The sequence below is a fragment of the Copidosoma floridanum genome, unplaced genomic scaffold, assembly GCF_036245765.1.
Source record: "Copidosoma floridanum isolate Cflo_tuat_1 unplaced genomic scaffold, Cflo_Japanese_pri ptg000008l, whole genome shotgun sequence".
NCBI lineage: Eukaryota > Metazoa > Arthropoda > Insecta > Hymenoptera > Encyrtidae > Copidosoma > Copidosoma floridanum.
The window spans coordinates 7,990,163-8,008,098 of record NW_028321885.1 but is presented as its reverse complement, the minus strand read 5'-3'; the positions used below and the strand labels follow the sequence as shown (position 1 = coordinate 8,008,098).

The following is a 17,936-nucleotide window of genomic DNA, read 5'->3' as shown; positions in this document are numbered from 1 at the left end:
TACCCTACGCTCATCCCACTCCTCCCCACTCCTTCTTAGCTCCTCCTTGCTTCCCCTCCACCTCCCCCCAAAAAATACTTATTTATAGAATATTTTACCACCTGAAATGTTAAAAAATGTATGTAATTTAGTACCCAAGTCATACCTCGTTTTTAGGGTTTTTCAAGTCACTGACCATAGGTCCCCCTCTGTCTATTCCCTCCCCCTTACTCACTATATGTCTCTGAAGGACCATTTTTGTTTAACTTGATTGAACTTTGACATTTAGAATCTCTTTCTGGTCCATGTATACTTTACCCAAACATAAAATTCCTGATTAACTCAGGACTTTATTGACAAAAAGATAGAATTTAGGAAAAGGTTTAATTCAATAGACAAACACAATGAAGCTTTTGAAACAATAATTGATTCTGTTAATTTAATGTTGTGACATTTCATGTGTCGTTTGATCTCATCTGTTATTTATAAACCCTTTCCACATTTCTTACATATTTTTTTCATGGATCTTATGAACTAACATATGTCTGTTTAAATGAGATGATCTTTGAAATTACATATTTTTGAATTACTGAAAAATTTCTTGCTAAACAATATTTCTAACTTCCGAATTATTCTCGGAATCAATTTGAATAAAAATTTTTTCGGATTCTTACATCTTGATAAAGTTAATCAAAACTCCGTCCTTGTGATTTGTTGATAAACATAGAAAATGCTAATACAAAGGGAAACTGTTTTCTGTAGAAGACAAAAGGTAATGATAATGAGGTGCCAGTATTTAATGTTATTCTAGGAATATAAACTTTGCTTCCCTTTTTTCTCCCATTATTATTTCTGCTTCTATATTATACTTAAATAATTTTGTTATTTACAATCTTGTGGCATAATAGAAACCGTCTGATAGACTTAAATTTCTTATTAAAATTACTATACCATTTATTTTTAATATTAATTTGTGTGGTGGAAGACCTTCTCTGATATTATTTCAAAATTCTACTGGAAAATTAATATTAATATTATTAACTGTTTTATCAACTCCTTCGTGAGTCACGTATTCTGTTGTTGTGAACTCATTCTCAGCCAGCATTGATAATTACACGAGCAATGTCGTTATTTTGTCTACTCAATCTGTGACTGGGGGGTTGGCGCACGGAACGTGCAGGGGGGCGTTAGCCCCACTACTTTATATATATATATATATATATATATATGGGTGTGGGTGTGCATGCGTGCATGTTTGTTCATTAAAGGTGACTTATGCTTAGATAATTGTAAAAAAAGATTGCAGGGTTATTGTGCGGACAAAATTATAGTTATTCATACTGTCCCATTACTTTCAAATGTTATAGTCATATATCCTAATAGGGCGTGGTTTTCACATTAGACACTTTTAAAAATAACACACACACACCCACACACGCACCCCTACAAATACAAACACACACACACGTTTGTGTGTATATGTTATACGCTTAACTTAAAACCTACAGTTATCTTCTGCCAAAGTAATAATGCTTGAGTATTTATGTCCATTTTTTTCGTATCAGACATGTGGGTTTCATACAATAACAGTGCGAAATATGACTCGTATTAGAGGGTATACATTTTGAATATATATCTTAGCAAGTACAGTTTTTTTGAGTCAAAATCTTATACAACAAAAGTTTCACGATAATAATATTCACTTAAAATTTAGACTGTACAACAAATTTTAAACTATATCTTACAATGAAAATGGTTAAAATGAAAGTGTTGTTAGAATGCGATATTTCTTATTATTAGGAATGATTTGTTGATCTTAGTTAAGTTTATGAAACAAGAGTTTATTTCCTATCACAATCGTGGAGCAGTATCATTTTTTAACCTTCCTCAATAAAATATTATTAATAATGTAAGGAAATTATTTTGGTTTGAAATGTAGTTAAACTTTATTACCATGTACAGGCTGAGCCTCAGAAAAAATGTAGATAGATTCCTTCTATTATCTGTATACACTCTCCAAATAAGCCACTTTAACTGTGTAGAAACTCCTACTTTCTCAAATTCACTAGTTGATAATAAGCCTGCACAAAAATTTGGATGTAGCATATCAATTTTAGATTGTTCAGCAGAAAATTTATTAATTGCTTGGATAATTTGTCGACTGTATGATGAGTTTTCAAATTTGTCACAAATCCATTTGATCTGTAAAATAAATAGAAAACTTTTTAAATTTACTACAAATTTATTTAATTTGTAAAAAAAGTATAGCATTGTTTAAGCAAAATAGTCATTTCGTCAAACAGCAAGGTAAATTATGGCTTACAGTTATAACTTCTTTTGAGTAATCAAAATATATTATTTAGTACCGCTACTTAAAAAGTGAGACATATTTGGTTCAATTTGTAACATATGCAGAAGAAAAGTTTTTTAATTTGAAGCTTATTAATGCTACTTTTTATTAGAGTCTATAATTTGATGTTTTAAATTGGTTATTGCAAAGTTTTTTAGAAAGATTGTGTAAAAGGGTTTCAGAATATTAAACATACTTTGATATACGAATCAGTAAGATAATAACTTCAAAGTAAAATAAGCAAGTAAAAAAAAAAAAATTATGCTGTTTCATCTTTTAAAAAAAAGATGTAAATAGATAGTTCATCACCGAAGTAACGTTACCACATTGTACATTTTTATAACTAAACTGAATTTGAGTAGATATTTAGAAAATATAAAACGTTTCTAATACTTTCCATTTTATAATACAACGGTCTCCAATAGCTTTTTTCACATCATTTGTACACAGATAGAACAAGTATGGGTGGTATTCTACATAAGGTCCTAATATTTAGTACCAAAAAATTTTCTAAGATAAAAAATCAATGTACTTTAATAATCTACGAGATATTATAATATTATTGATTAAGAACAAGTGTTTGAGAAGCACTTTAAACCTTGGTCACCAGCCTATTCTTAACGTAGCTATGGTATACATTGACCCTAGAATAGTATAAAATAGTTATTTACGTAACAAGTGCAGAAAAGACGATTTCCCGCACGACTCATGCTACGCACTCGTGTAGCACTCGTTCTCGTCAACTCCGGCCACTCGTGCGAGTCTATCACATGAGTGTGGGAAATCGTCCCGCACGAGTTGCGTACAAGTTTTTTCTGCCCTCGGGTGGTTTTGGGAGGCTGGTACTTCCTCGGGCAAAAAAGCAGTTTTCCGATACTCGTTCGAAAAGTCTCCTTTCCGAACTTTGTTACGGACCTTGCCTTCGGCTCGGGCCGCAAACCTCTTGGTTCGCAAACAAAGACTTTTTAAACTCGTAGAAAAACTACTGTTTCACAATAGTATGCGGAAAATGGGTGTTTTTTGCACTGTAATTAGTATGGAAAATCGATTTTCCCACATAGTGTGCGACAAATATGTGTGGCAAAGGTTTTTTGGCACAGTGTGCGGAAAAGGTGTGAGGCAAAGGTTTTTGTCACAAAGTGTGTGGAAAAAGGGTGTGGCAAAGAGTTTTGCCACACAGTGTACGGAAAAGATGTGCGGAAAAGGTTTTGCCACACACCGGAAAAAATTTTGCTACACACTGGAAATCAAAATTTCATACCTATTTTGTACCTATTTTTCTCACACACAGCAAAAAAACTTGTACGCAACTTGTGCGGGACAATTTTCCGCACTCGTTTGATAGACTCGCACTCGTGGCCGGTGACGGTAACTCGTACGTTGAGGTCACACTCGTGCTACGCACTCGTGTGCTCAACTGGTACTTGTTCCCGTCAACTCCAGCCACTCGTGTGAGTCAGTCACTACTCGTGCGTGAAATCGTCTTTTCCGCACTTGTTACGTAAATAACTATTTCGCAATAAGTGTGCAGAAAATAAGTGTCTTCCGCACTGATATTAGTGTGGAAAATCGATCAAAAACCTTTGCGACACACCTTTTCTGCACACAATGTGGGAAAATCGATTTTCCATACTAATGTCAGTGCGGAAAACACCTATTTTTAGCACACTATTGTAAAACGTTCTTCTAACAGTAAGTTATGTCTACATAACTTAAATGATCAAGATAACTTTCTTATGGTAGCTTTATCTAGAAGCATTTATAAGACAGCAAGAATACTTATTTAGTATTTGAGTCTTTTTTATATTTTTGAACATTGTGTTAAAAGTAAAACAGAAAAATGACATCAATACATATCTGATACCTAAACTTATGAAAGATTTGGTTCAATCACTATGATTCTGATGTTGTTGTATGAAAGGAAGACACTTTATGATTGTCATTTGAACATGTATTATAATCAAAAAATAAATAACTACGGGTAAAATCTTTTACCAGTTAATTTAATTAATTAATTTTTTCCTGTCTTTCATAGTTATACAAAATAACTGTCTAAATTTCTTGAGAAATAACGAATCCAATTTTTAGATTGTTAGAACTATTAGTATTAGATCATTTTACCCATAGGGTACTATGCCAGGCCTTGTAGGCCCAATGTTACAGGGCTCTTTTATCCATGGAAGTACTAAGCCAGGCCTTGTAGCCCCATAGGTATGACACTATTTCTTGTCCTGTACCGACTCTGATCTTTTTATCGGGAAAAGGTGGGGGGTAACTTCCTTCTCATGGCATTATACTAACCCTGCCGTACACATTGATAGAAATAATTTGCCTTATTTTAAAAATTGTGCTGCTATTATTATTACAGTAGTGATCCTCTCCTTTACCACACTTTTACCGCTGAGGTACAGTCATCGTTTCAACTTTCCATTAAATTTTTAATGCTGAAAACATAAAATTTAAAAGCCTGAAGCAAATGATTGCTTGAATGTAAACGCAAAAAAAACTATATGCAACTTTTTCAATACAAAGACATTGGTCGTCAGTTTGAAGCCCTACATGCCAACTATATAATCCATTAATTTTAAGTTTTTATTTTTTTTTGTTTATAAAAGAGTTTTCTGTTGTACTCTTTATCCATTAATTATAAGCCAAGACTTGTTTATCATCTGTAGATGAACTTTTTTTATATTTCACGTTGCTATGAAAATTACTTTTAGTTGGTTTATGACACGTATCAATGTTTTTTCTAAATTTTTTAACAGCCTTACTTAATGGACTGCAATGGACCGAACAATCATGTGAAATTATGTAATAGGCTAATGTATTGTTAGAAAAACTTTCATAAGGTTTAAATTCTAAACGTACATTTACTGAAGAATTTTTGAGCGATTCATTTTTGCTTAGAGCAGTTGATTACAACATGACCTGGTAGCCTCCCTACTCAATCGTCCAGACAGCTCATCTCTTGTAGCATTATATTAGCCTTACGTAGTGCTACTGCATATAAGCAGTAGCTTCACTACTGTAGGATATATACATTGAAAGATACACTATAGTAAAGATGTTTAAATAAGCACGCACATTTATACATAATATCATAATCTACAGCTACAAGTGTTCATTATCAGCTTTACTTATGGAAGTATCAGAGACGACAGCAATTAACAATGAATTTCTGATACCATGAAAAAGTCAAATGACTTTTATATTGAAAGTAGAACACAAAAAACATTTGAAAATCTCATGTACTCACTTTTTTCAAACAGTAATTTGAATCGAGATAAAAGTTATAAAAAAGCATGTGTTATACCAAAAAGTTTTCTTGCTACTACACATTAGTAAAGTAGCTTTAATACTGCTCTAAGGTGTGTGTGTGTGCACTCGTGGGCTTGCAGTGAATACTACACCACAGAAAAGCTGTTTGAATAAGTGTGTACTCATACCTTACATTGTCAAGTACAGCTATAAATGCTTCTATATGATCAGCTATACTTAAGAAAGTATCAGATGACGGATAGTGACAATGAATTTCGGATGCTATAAGAAGTTAATTAGCTTGTATGTCTTGAGTATTACACAATACACAGAGCTAAGTATCACGCATATACCTATTCTCTTTGATAGGTGTTACGAATCAAGATAAAAATTATGAAAAAAACTTGTTATATAGAATTTAATATTGTCACTGCCTACTATTTAAAAAAGTGAGATTTAACATATGTAGATTTTTTAAATGTAAGAAACTAAAAATTGAACATCCTCATTTTTAAAGCTTATTAACTTATTTTTAAAAGTCCACACGATGGAATTTTTCCATTTTTATTGTTAACTATTTGTTACTCTGAGATAGGTTTGTAATATTTCTAAATCTTTTATGCAATTAAGTATGATAAAGCATTTAAATTTGTATAAGTTGTTTGAACTATAAATTATATAATAAATTAAATTTAGTGTAACCACACTGTAAAAAGTGCTGCATAAAAATCACTATGCATAAAAATGGTAAAGTAAAGATAATTGCTATGAGAAGTACTACCGTACGATTAATAGTTCCATTTTCACAAAAAGGGTTGTATTATGATCTTGACTACATATACGTAATTATTTTGCATTCGTACGAATATTCTTGTCATTATATTTAAATAATAGAACTAGTTACGTATAGGTTTAAAGAAATACTGATTTTTATTTTAAGATTTTAATGAAAAACTATATTTTAAATATTCAAGCAGCTTTTTACAAACTATATTTTTTGTTAGAAAAATTCTTTCAATCACATGAAAGCTTAGGCTACATAAATTCAAATGTACTGTTAACATAGAATCAACAATTTCAACGTACGAAAAAATACTTGATTTTATTCATACTTAAAAGAAAAGTTGGGAGGTATGTACCCACGATACGACGAAATGATACATAACTTAAAAAGTGTTTACTTTCTAAAATGCTTTAACAAGGTGTACAATATACTTAATACTTCCTGATCTGGAATTTTGACAATCTCTGATAAGAAGCTTACTTTCGATCGTGGAGAGGTACAAGTACATGAACTATTATAATAACTCATAACAGTGCAAAAGCGTGAAGCACGAACCGTTAATTAGGTAAAAAACATATATACAGACACACGTATATTTTCATCAATGTGAGATGCCCTAGTCCTCATAAAGAATACTTAATATCTGAATGTGACTTTAATACTAGATATTACTTTTACGATCCCGTGTTACTTGGATCACTGAACTTTGGAGCACAATATTCTTATCGTCTCGTATTTTCTTAAAATATGTTGAACGTGTATTCATAGTCAGAACCTAGAATATCCATTGTCTAGTTATTTCAATAGCTAATCACATTTATCATGCTGGTAGTAAAACTTCTAAGCTAAGCGTAGGTATTACTGCTACCTATGCTCACTATGTTAATTTTAACAGTAAATAGTAATATAGGTACAGTGCTAGTAAAACTACGATGAATTAGACATATTTTTTACAATCAGATATTATTAACACTGTGCTCAGAGTAGTAAAACAAGTTACTGTTCAAGTTTGTGTTCGTTAAATATTGTCATAGCTTGCACCTTTAGGGCTGCCTTTATGCAATGGAAGGAAGAGGACAGTAGCATTATTTTGAACAGTTTGTGAATTTTCCTATTGGCCGAAACCACTCCTTCTTTTACGGCGGCTCGACATCTGTCTCGTTGTGTCCAGTGAAGAGCGTTGGGATTGCTCTCTCTCGCCTCGGAGACTTTGATCGATCAACATTCAGCAAGTGTAGCATGACAGATAATCACACCGAATATTTCGCTTGTTTCGCTTAATTCCTGTTGTTTTCGTAGGTATTTTATATCAGCTTATAATTTTTTCATTTTTTTTATCGCATTTGTTTTGCACTACATTACTGTCATTCTAACTCGCTATCCACTTATAGTAACCGATCGCTTATTAATAATTCAAACTTTTTAACTATATTTCCTTCTTTTGCTGACTAGTGAGATACAACCATTGATCATCAATTTCTCAAATATTTATTACTTTAAATTGAATATATAGCATTTCCAAATGTTATATGCTATCAGATATAATAACACATTTGAATGAATGAAAAACTGTTTAAATTGTAAATTAAATATCCCATTGAATTTTATATGTATTAGAAAAAATAGCTGTTCTAGAACGTACTGAGTAGTTGATGGGATTTCCTCGACCAGTTTCGTAGAAAGTGATGTGTAGATCTCGTGCTTTATACCATTGATAGTAGTAAATGGGACTTACCAGGTTACAGTCTATAGATTGAACTATTAATCTTATACTTTAATACATACAGTGGTGGATGGGATTTACAAGATGAGATTTACCAGATGAGACTTGAAAATCGCAAGTCATTTGAGGATCTACCAACAATCGGGTGTAAATGCCGCTGATGGACCATTGCTTATCATTTTTCTTTCAAGTTGTTGAAAAAGAAGATAAAGTCTACAGAGCAAGAGGAGCAGGCTTAAGACCTTTTTACTAGAGTAAATTTAATACTATTATCTAGAATACCATGATAAAGCTAAGTGTATATCTTCAAATAACTTTAAAAATTTTTCATTTACATGATACAGTTTTTAAAGAAAATTTTTTTGAACAAAATCTACTACTTTTTTTGTTACTAAATGATATTTTTCATACAATTATAAGAGCTTTGGTGCTTACTTCACCGATCGTACAGATTTCAATGAACTGCCATCTCCACTATTCATACCTCCACCACCTTTACCATCTACAATTTGAGGCTTAGAGCTGACGGATCACATATTTAACAATACAACTTATCTGACATCGTCCGGTTCATACTGCAGTATAAGGTACATTTTTTTTTTCAAGCAATTGAAAATGATAACTTACATGATTCATTTGCACTAAGTAAAAAGGATAGTATACATAATTCGTATGTATAAAGATGTATTGACGTAAGAGTAATAAAATCATAAAATTTTCTTTAATTTTAGATCAGTAAGTTACTTTAAAAAACGCATTTTAGCGAGAAAGAGAGTAAATCAAACTTAGTGGGAGTCATGAGTTTACCCAATTCGTTTTGGAGATGATCCAAAAGATAAGAGCAGTATTGCTAAAAAATGGGCTGCATGAAGATAGTGGCATTGACTGACAGGTCAATGCACTATTTTATCATCAAAGATTAGGTTTCTACGTATGGAGGCAAAGGAGCGAAAGTTTTTAAATAATGTGAAATAAACAGACAGAGGGAGCACAAAAAATTATATACATTACCCATGATACACCTTAGAGAATAATATCAAGATCAAACAATCGTATAATAAATTTTAAAAAGTTTTTATCTTCTGATTATTTTAATTATATTATAAAAAATAAAAACAAAGCGTTTTAACTTAACAATGATCTAAATAAATTAATTTAATTTAACACACCATCCTGTTTTTAACCTTTGGGCACAAAATACCTTGAAAATTATTTGTCTGCGTGAAACTCAAAGATTTCATAATACATTTTTTCACTTAACTAACTTCAAAAATTTGAGAAGGTAAGACTTCATATAAAAGTAACAGGACAGAAAGTCAGAGACCCAACCTATGCTCCTACTTAGGAGGACCGATCATTAAGCTTTCCTTTTAAAGTTTTCTTTTTTTACAAATTAATAATTTTATTTCGTTAAATTTCTATACATATTTTTAAGGGAATTATAACTATAAATTTTACTAAATCCTCTATCTTTTTCTACATTTGTCTGCTTCTTACGTTAAATCATAAAATATTTCATTGCATGTACATTTTTATAAGCGCATGCACCATCCGACCACAAAGGATGATTTTAACACATCGCAGAGCTGTCTTTAATAATTCTATTGATAGAGGGGCAATCATGGTCATTAATATTAATGATGCTATTGAAAAAATAACAGTTCAAGTATTTAATGAATAAATTTGATTTATAATGTAGTAATTCATGTTTTACCTACCATGAAGCAGATTTTTTTCTGTTAACTCATTTATTTCTTAACGCTTTACACGTATAGAACTTGCATCTTTTAACGAATCTTGTAGGATACAAGTATAACTTTTCAATGAGATTATACTCAAACTTGAAGCCCAATGGTAATTCTTTTTTAAACAATTATTTAAACTACGATCTTCAGTATATAAATCTATCCACTTATTTGATAGCTGAAAGTAGTAGACTCTGGGTTGAGCATCCTATTCTTCATAGTTAATGATAGGAAGCTCCTTGCGGGTAATATCTCAAGGTGATTTCAAAAAGCATTGAAGACCAATGATACACTTCATGGTTTTTGTCGAGAAAACGCACTAGATCAGAGAAAGTATGATCCACACAACTCCTTCCATAACAGACTGAAATTTTCGAGCTCTGCAGCTTATATTTATATTATCGTATCTTAATAAGGCATACAGATGCGTGTGCAGCAGTAGATACTAGGGGTTGGTGATAATGGTGACTTAAGTAATAGTAAGATTTTCTATTCAATAGATTTTAAAAAAGCAACGGTGTTTATAAAAATTAGTGAAGGCATCGCAGGTGAGAGAGCAGTCATGGTGCTGCAGCTCTAATACTAACTTCTTCAACTGAAATGGAGACAATGAGGTAGCGTACCTGGAGAAGATTATCAAGCTAAGTGCAAGGTTTCACCCATTATCCCTCTCCTTTTTTCTTTCTCTTTCCCATTCTCTTTCTTTCTCTCTCTCTCTCTCCCTTTGTCTCTCTAACGTCTCTCCCTCTCTGTCTCTTTCTCTCTCTTTCTGTCCCTCTCCCTCTCTCTGTCTTTCTCTCTCTCTGTCCCTCTTCCTCTCTTTTTTTCTTCTCTCTCTGTCTCTCTGTCTGTCCCTCTCCCTCTCTTTCTTTTTTCTCTCTCTCTCTTTTTCTCTGTCCCTCTCGCTCTTCTTCTTTCTTCTTTCTCTCTCTCTCTCTCTCTCTCTTTCTCTCTTTCTTACTCAAATAATCTTTTCTAAAATTATTTATTTATTTCTTATAGACATCATAAATATTCAGTACCTTTAATACGCCACCGCTTTGCTGTTAAAAGCCTTCAGGCAGATTGCTGAAGCAGATAATGACAATCTATAAAGATGGTTAGAGTTGACCAATTAATCGTTTAAAGCATTTAGTTTGATAGAAAGGCCTTCACATCATTATTCAGAGGAAATATGCAATTCTACCAATCTATCTGGGTTACTTTATTCTGCGTTTAAGACAAGTTGAGCAGTTTACTAAAAAAAACCAGAGGAGCACCATTTATCGAAGCAGCAGTATAGTGAGAAAAACAATGATAGTATCAAAAACAGTGTTGATAGTTCTAGTGTGCGGAATAGTAATAGTAAGCAAAAAAGTGCAGATGATCTAAGTGCATCATATAATGTTGATAGTAGAAATAGTGCAGATGATGGGCAAAATAGTGGAGATACTCCCAGTGTGCAATAAACAAATCTACCACCAGCATTCAACAATCCTATTGCAACTAGTGTCAAAATATAATTAATTATGGACTTATCAATATGATTTTCTTTTTAGGTAATGCAAAAATGATTATTATTACATCAAACACTACTAGTGCTCCAAATCAACACAATGCTTTGAAAGTAAACTCTGAGCTCGTCACAGAGTACGTTATCTGAAAAAATAACGTAAAAGTCAACAATAAGACGCATTTCAACACTAAGGATTTTGAAGTTTCAAGATTAACTAACAAATACGATGATAGTTATGAAGTCTACAGCTTGTCATATTTTCAGCGGCTTATTTAGAAAAAATCCGAAAAAGAACGAGATCATCATTATCTGACCAAAAAACTCAGAGGTGCTGCCTATGAAAGTTGCAGCATCAACTACCAGGATTCAATATTCATACCATTGATATTAAAGAGCCTAACAGGCGATGACTCGCAGTCCATTATCAAAAAGTTGGCCAAAAGTGAACGTTTTAAGAGAAGTGGCGTTTTGCAGTAAGTTAAATGATAGCGAAATTTTCGATGGAGTCTATGAGATTGCTCAAAATTTTTGAAAAACGTTTAGCATTTAAACGCTGGGAAGTTATTTTAATCTGTTCTTGAAGATTGACGTTTTGCTCTTGGCACACATTTTTAAAAATTTTCACACACACATTTTCTCACACATTTTGCATGGCTGCGTACGAGTCAGATCCTGCACATTATTACACCACGCTTGGTCTGACGTGGGACATTATGTTAAAACTCACTTAAATCAAAGTACAGCTTCTCACTGATACAGACATGCTCCCATTCGTGGAGAAGGGAGTCAGAGTAGGTATTAGTTAATGCTGCAACTGATACGCTAAATCCATCAATTGTTACATAGGAAAAGATTTTTATCTTAAGAAAGAAGATACATATCTTATGAAGTTAACCAAGAAGAGACTTCCACTAAGTCGACCATATTATAAAGTCAAACTTTCTCGATATACCAGATGATAACCAAAGGCACACATTGAAAGTAGGTACGAAATTTTCAGTAGATATTCACAATGATTGGAATAATTAACCCCTCTGCTCACAACATTTGGTTCCACCTCACTCTACACAGCAAAAGCTCATGATGATTTTTTATGATAAGGAGTGCTACGTCATATATTACAAGGCATGGAAGCAGTCAATTATACATGGACTAGTACCCAAGAAAAATCATAGAGTTCTACGTTTCTGACAAAACCCATGGTTCAAACCGTACATAGATCTCAATATGGAGAAAAATAAGCAGATAAATAATATGTTAAGAAGGTCGTTTCGTTATTAAACTCACGATTAATGCCATATACGATAAGACCATGGAAAAGGAACGCAAACGAGTAAGTTTTAAGCTACTGAACAAGTACTTTAGTGCGTAAACTAATTGCTCGACCAAACTTTTATAGTCTCTCAATCTTTGCCAAAAATCTTGCAAGTAATTAACTCGCATGCACTATGATTAGTGTGAGGAAATAAATTTAAATTGATTTAAGTGTACTGAATATATCAAAAACTCTTATATACGACTCTGACTTTTTATTTATGAGTCAGAATTTTGACTAATATAAGTTGCTGTACACCAACGCCAACAGCCTTTCGTATAAGAGTTGGGGTTGAAATAAAAAAAAAATATATATATATATATATATAAATATATATATATATATATTTATTTATAAAAAAAGACATTGATAGACTCGATACATCAGATTATCTCTCGAATAATCAGTTGAATGTACCCTAGATGAACAAGAAAGTCATTGGACCAATAAAGGATAAATGCTGTGGCAACATCATGAAAATTCGTTTAAGTACGAAGTAGGATGTTTTGCATCCGTGTGCAAGACAAGAAGCTATTACGACGGCAAAGAGTGCCAAAACAGCTATTGCAAATACTAAAATTGGCTTTGAGGACTACTAAAACTGTCTCTTCAATAAGTTCACAGTTATGTGTTAGCAAAAAATATCCGTTCTAAGCTACACACTGTCTATAGAGAGCAACAGTGCAAAATAGCATTATTCCACAAGATGATAAACGTCAGTTACTCCTAGATAAGACAGATGCACTACCATGGGTTACATCTCTAGATCGTAAGCTTGTTAAAGGAATAAAGGGAAATGGAGTGGAAGAAGAAATAGAGATACGAAAAAGGGTGGGAGGAGAAAAAAAGAAAAAGAGAGAAAAGCTATATCTTCCAGCTTAGCTCACCTTATTAGTTGATGAATGTCATCTACATCCAAATACTACAGACACTCTATCATGGAGGCATAAGCTTATACATGATGACATAGCTATACTCACAAAACTAATAAAACAGAAAAAAATGGGATAAGTTAATGAGGAAGATAAAAAAGTGGTAAAACTCAATGAGAAAGGGGTAGATGATATGTATGGTAAAATAGTAGAAAAAGTAAGTAAAAGAGTAGAGAAGTGAAAAGAAGATTCAAGCGGATATGTAAGTCGTTCAGTTTAGTCGGAAAGATTGTTGAATTTTCCACTAAGCTTAAGGACAGACAGTCTCTCTGCAAGCATCCAAAACTACAGTAATGACTTTTTTTGTTGTAAGTATTATGCTTACGACTCTATGGTAATGTTTAAACTAATGTATAATCATTACCTTATAAAAAAAAATTTCTAACCACTTCCCTGTATTGCAGGCAATATCTATCTGCCAATGAAGAAACTCTAAGAGCAAGAGATTAGAAAGAAGTACCTAGTAGCTAATATTAAGCATGTTACAACGATGTTTGATCATGAGGTACTTGTTACCGTTAACAAAATGTTTCAGGCATTTATACCTGATTGATTCTCAAAAGCTATTGTAAACGATAATACATTTATAAATATTTTTGGTAATAAAAGTATGCATGAATATTTAACAAATTAGTAGAGAAAAATATGAAGTGACGACATGGTAGTTAAACCACACAAATAAAAGCGATAGTTATGGCTCTTATTCCTTCACTCTTATTGTTACTTATTAAATCTTTGGTTCATTCATTTAACTATTATGAGAATTGTCAAATCCTCATCTTTTAAAATAAGCTTCATTACCTCATTTTTTAATAACTCTTTCTGTAAGTATTTCACTTGAAAGAGCTTTTATTCGTAAAAGCTATCAGCAACAAATTGATTTTTGTCATCTTTTAAACAGTAAGTAATAGGTGTTGTGTAAGATGTTCTGTCGATTGCAAATATTCAAATAGACCAACTTGGTGTATACACTGTTTCTCAAATTCGTGTTTAACTTAACCTACGTAGAATTTATCATTTACTTTGAATTTAAGCTTTTTCATATATTTCTTATCACGTGAGCCAAATTTCTTTAACTAATGTTCTTTGTTAGCTAAAGTTATGTTTTTGATCTTAAATTTATTTTTCAATCTTTTGCTTTATCATGATCTTCATTCAAATTATGTAACATATCAATGTTCTTATGATTGCCGTTCAGGCTAAACTTCACTCACATATTGTTATTTCGAGTACGGTTTAACTTTTTACGTATAGATGCCTCATGGTTACTGCATATAGAATAGATATCATTTTTTCAATCTTTTATAAGACCTTTGAAGGCTGAAATTCTATACCTCTATCAGTATGCAAATTTTCAAGTACACGACCTTGAAGAAAGATAGGTTTCATCGCAGTAGTGATGTCATTATCGTTTTATAGTTAATTGGTACAACCCCTGCATATTTTGAGAACACATCTACTATAGGAAGCAAGCATCTATAACCTTTACTTTCTTGATTACAAGGTGGCATTTCAACGAAATCTGCCAGGCATGTTTTATGCAACTCTCGTACATCACACTTTTGACGTAGGTAGTTGAGCTAGTTTAAGGAGCTCTTTGGCTGCAGCTTGGTTCTTATGATTCATTTTTATTGTCTAATCGGTAAATAAATGATTTTAAAAATGTATAATGGGACTTTTTCTTGATTTAGTCTTCTGGAGCAATATGGAAGATTTAAGACAATACCTTTCATAGTATTTATTTATTTTTTCTTGTTTGTTATTTTTGCAATGATTAAGTCTCTTAAGTAATTAAATATTTCATTTATTTTTTAAAGCTCATCCAAAACCACTTATTTCCTTATTGAAAGAATAAGTATTTATAGCATCATTAGGCTTTATAGCTGCTGCAATATTGCACAATCTTTTGTTTTCTTAAGAACGATGTCTATGTGCAGTGACTTAATCTCCGCTACAAGAAAGACCTCGGCTGCTGCCTTCAGTCTTACCTAGCTTACGTCTGAAAACGTCAATGCTTATATTGATACATACTAAAGTATGTACATGCTTAAATTTACAAACCGTTCCTCAGGCAACCCTGTGGTGATTGGTAGTATCTCTTTATTATGGCTATAGTTCCCTGCCAATCTTTTAGCTATGAGTAATCGAAGGTAGTTAACTAACTCGTATGAATTATTTCAGAACACATAATCTACTTTCTGGAGAACATCATTCATTGTTCAAGCAATTGAACAGTCAGGTAACTATGATCCTCCCCTTTTTTTTACTATCAATTACATTAAACATTGAACCAATGATTCGAGTTAATTTATTATTATTATGCTGTCTGATAACTCCACTTCTGCTTTTTCTCTTTCTGTATCTATTTGCAGTATTTAAAACATAAAGTATTTTTTCAAGTTTTTTTTAGTAATACTAGATATATCGGGATATAATTTTATAAGTAGCTTTATTAGTTGTATGGCTATTGGAAGTTTTCACTTATCTATTCTGTCTATCTTTAGCTAATTATTTTTATATAGTTTCTTAAAATACTCATGATCCTTGGCATAGTTACTTTTTTTTGCATCAGTAACAATTTTCTCAAGAGAATCTGTGATTAACTGAAAAATTTTATTGAGTAACCTTTTAACCTTATCTCTTCCAAATTTTAATAATCTATGATTTTTTTTATTGCTTTCCTGGCTTTTACTGGTTGACAAAGTACATATTTTTCTTGCTCATACATATTAACGTTGTAACGTCTTATTATAGACAAATTACACTATACTACATACGTGTAATATTTACAGCAAAATTAACAAAACCCTTTCGATACGGACTGCTATATAATTGTCTTGATTGATAACAATGAACCCATGTTTATTTTTATTCTAACAGTTTAAGCGTAGACCTTTAAACATATTAAAGGACACGTCAAAGTTAACGTGGTTATTATATACATAGTTTAGATTAATTTTATCTTGGAAAAATAGAGATACAAGATTAACGTTATCTCGCACAAGGTGTTTTGATTCTTGTGTGTATGACTGACAGAGAGAGAAGCCATCCACATTTAAAAGTTTTTACATATAGTAGAAAGCTATCTTATTATTATGTTTTTCACATGCCATATCATTGAAAATCAGAATAGAATGAGGTAGAACATCAGCTGAAGATATTACTGCTTTATAGTTACTCAAAAAAAAGTTAACTAAAATTGCACGCCATTCTTAGGCTTTAACAGATATTTTAAAAACCTTTTTCTTAGTTGGTAAAATAATTTGGAATGTACATATACATTTTAAAAGCTCAACCCTTTAAAGAAGAAAGAATTTTCCTCACAAAAGCATCAAAGTTTTAAACTCACAATTTTACGGCTAGTTCTTAGAATTTCATATCTGCTTTGCGTGATGATTCAATAACGTCTAATATATAAAATATAAATACAGTACTCTTATAATATATCAAATCGTTATGGCTACTTAGGTACAATATTCAATTACACATAGGCCATAAACACAATGAGTCTTTTTTTTAGTGCTAAGTCATGATCCAACCTCGGAAGAGCAATGATCGTTTATTGTAATAGACAATGAGGCCTTGTCAATGAGGCTTTCAATAATTGACTAATAGAACTCCACATTACAGGCTATTAGTATTGTAGTCCTAGTACTAAGCTTGTGAAATGTCTCGCAAGAGATGATCTAAGAATACATTTGTTAGTCGCGGCATGCAAAAAGCATGATATAGCTTATTCTCAAAATCGATGAAACATTGAAGCGAGAAATTAAGTAGATAAGCCTCTAGCTAGGACATATTGGTAAACAGATAGTTCCTATGATTTAAGTATTGGTAAGAAAGCCGCTGTTATAGCAATAATAGGTGCTATGAAGCTTTAAAGTAAATTAGGGATGCGATCAAAATATAAAAATATTTTTGAGAATAGCATCAAGAAACAGAGAAAACGATCACTGCCTTAAACACAGTTATTAACGCTGTCTCACGAAGAATGAACACTAAAAGCAAAGATACACTCAAAATTATTACTTTTGTTTTAAGAAGTTTTCATAGTGTAGTTTAGAAAGCACGTAGTAAAAAGTATATCTGAATACCTCGTATATTGAGCATTGCTGCTAGAACAGAAGGTGCTTTACCCCTGTTATTCTTGTTTATTGTTTTAAGTGCAATGAGTGCTCTAGAAAATGAGGTCATAAGAATACTAAAAAGTATAAATGTAGCTAAGGACGTTAAGCAAGAGCTATAAGAGAGGGTAAGGCATAATTAAATTATAACAGGTATTGCATTAGGGAAAGATTTTTATCTGAAACAATATAAAGTTGGATTAGGAGCTTACTAAAAGCCATATGTTAGAA

General features: G+C 32.0%; 1 protein-coding gene across 1 annotated transcript in view; it reads right to left on the bottom strand.

Moving 5' to 3' along the window:
• The window catches only part of bw (brown), a 904,351-nt gene that overhangs the window by 243,371 nt on the left and 643,044 nt on the right, over nucleotides 1-17,936 (bottom strand). The window contains exon 9 of the mRNA XM_089589289.1: nucleotides 1,933-2,181. Coding sequence (XP_089445415.1) covers nucleotides 1,933-2,181 — 249 coding nt within the window. The remainder of the gene's footprint in view (nucleotides 1-1,932; nucleotides 2,182-17,936) is intronic.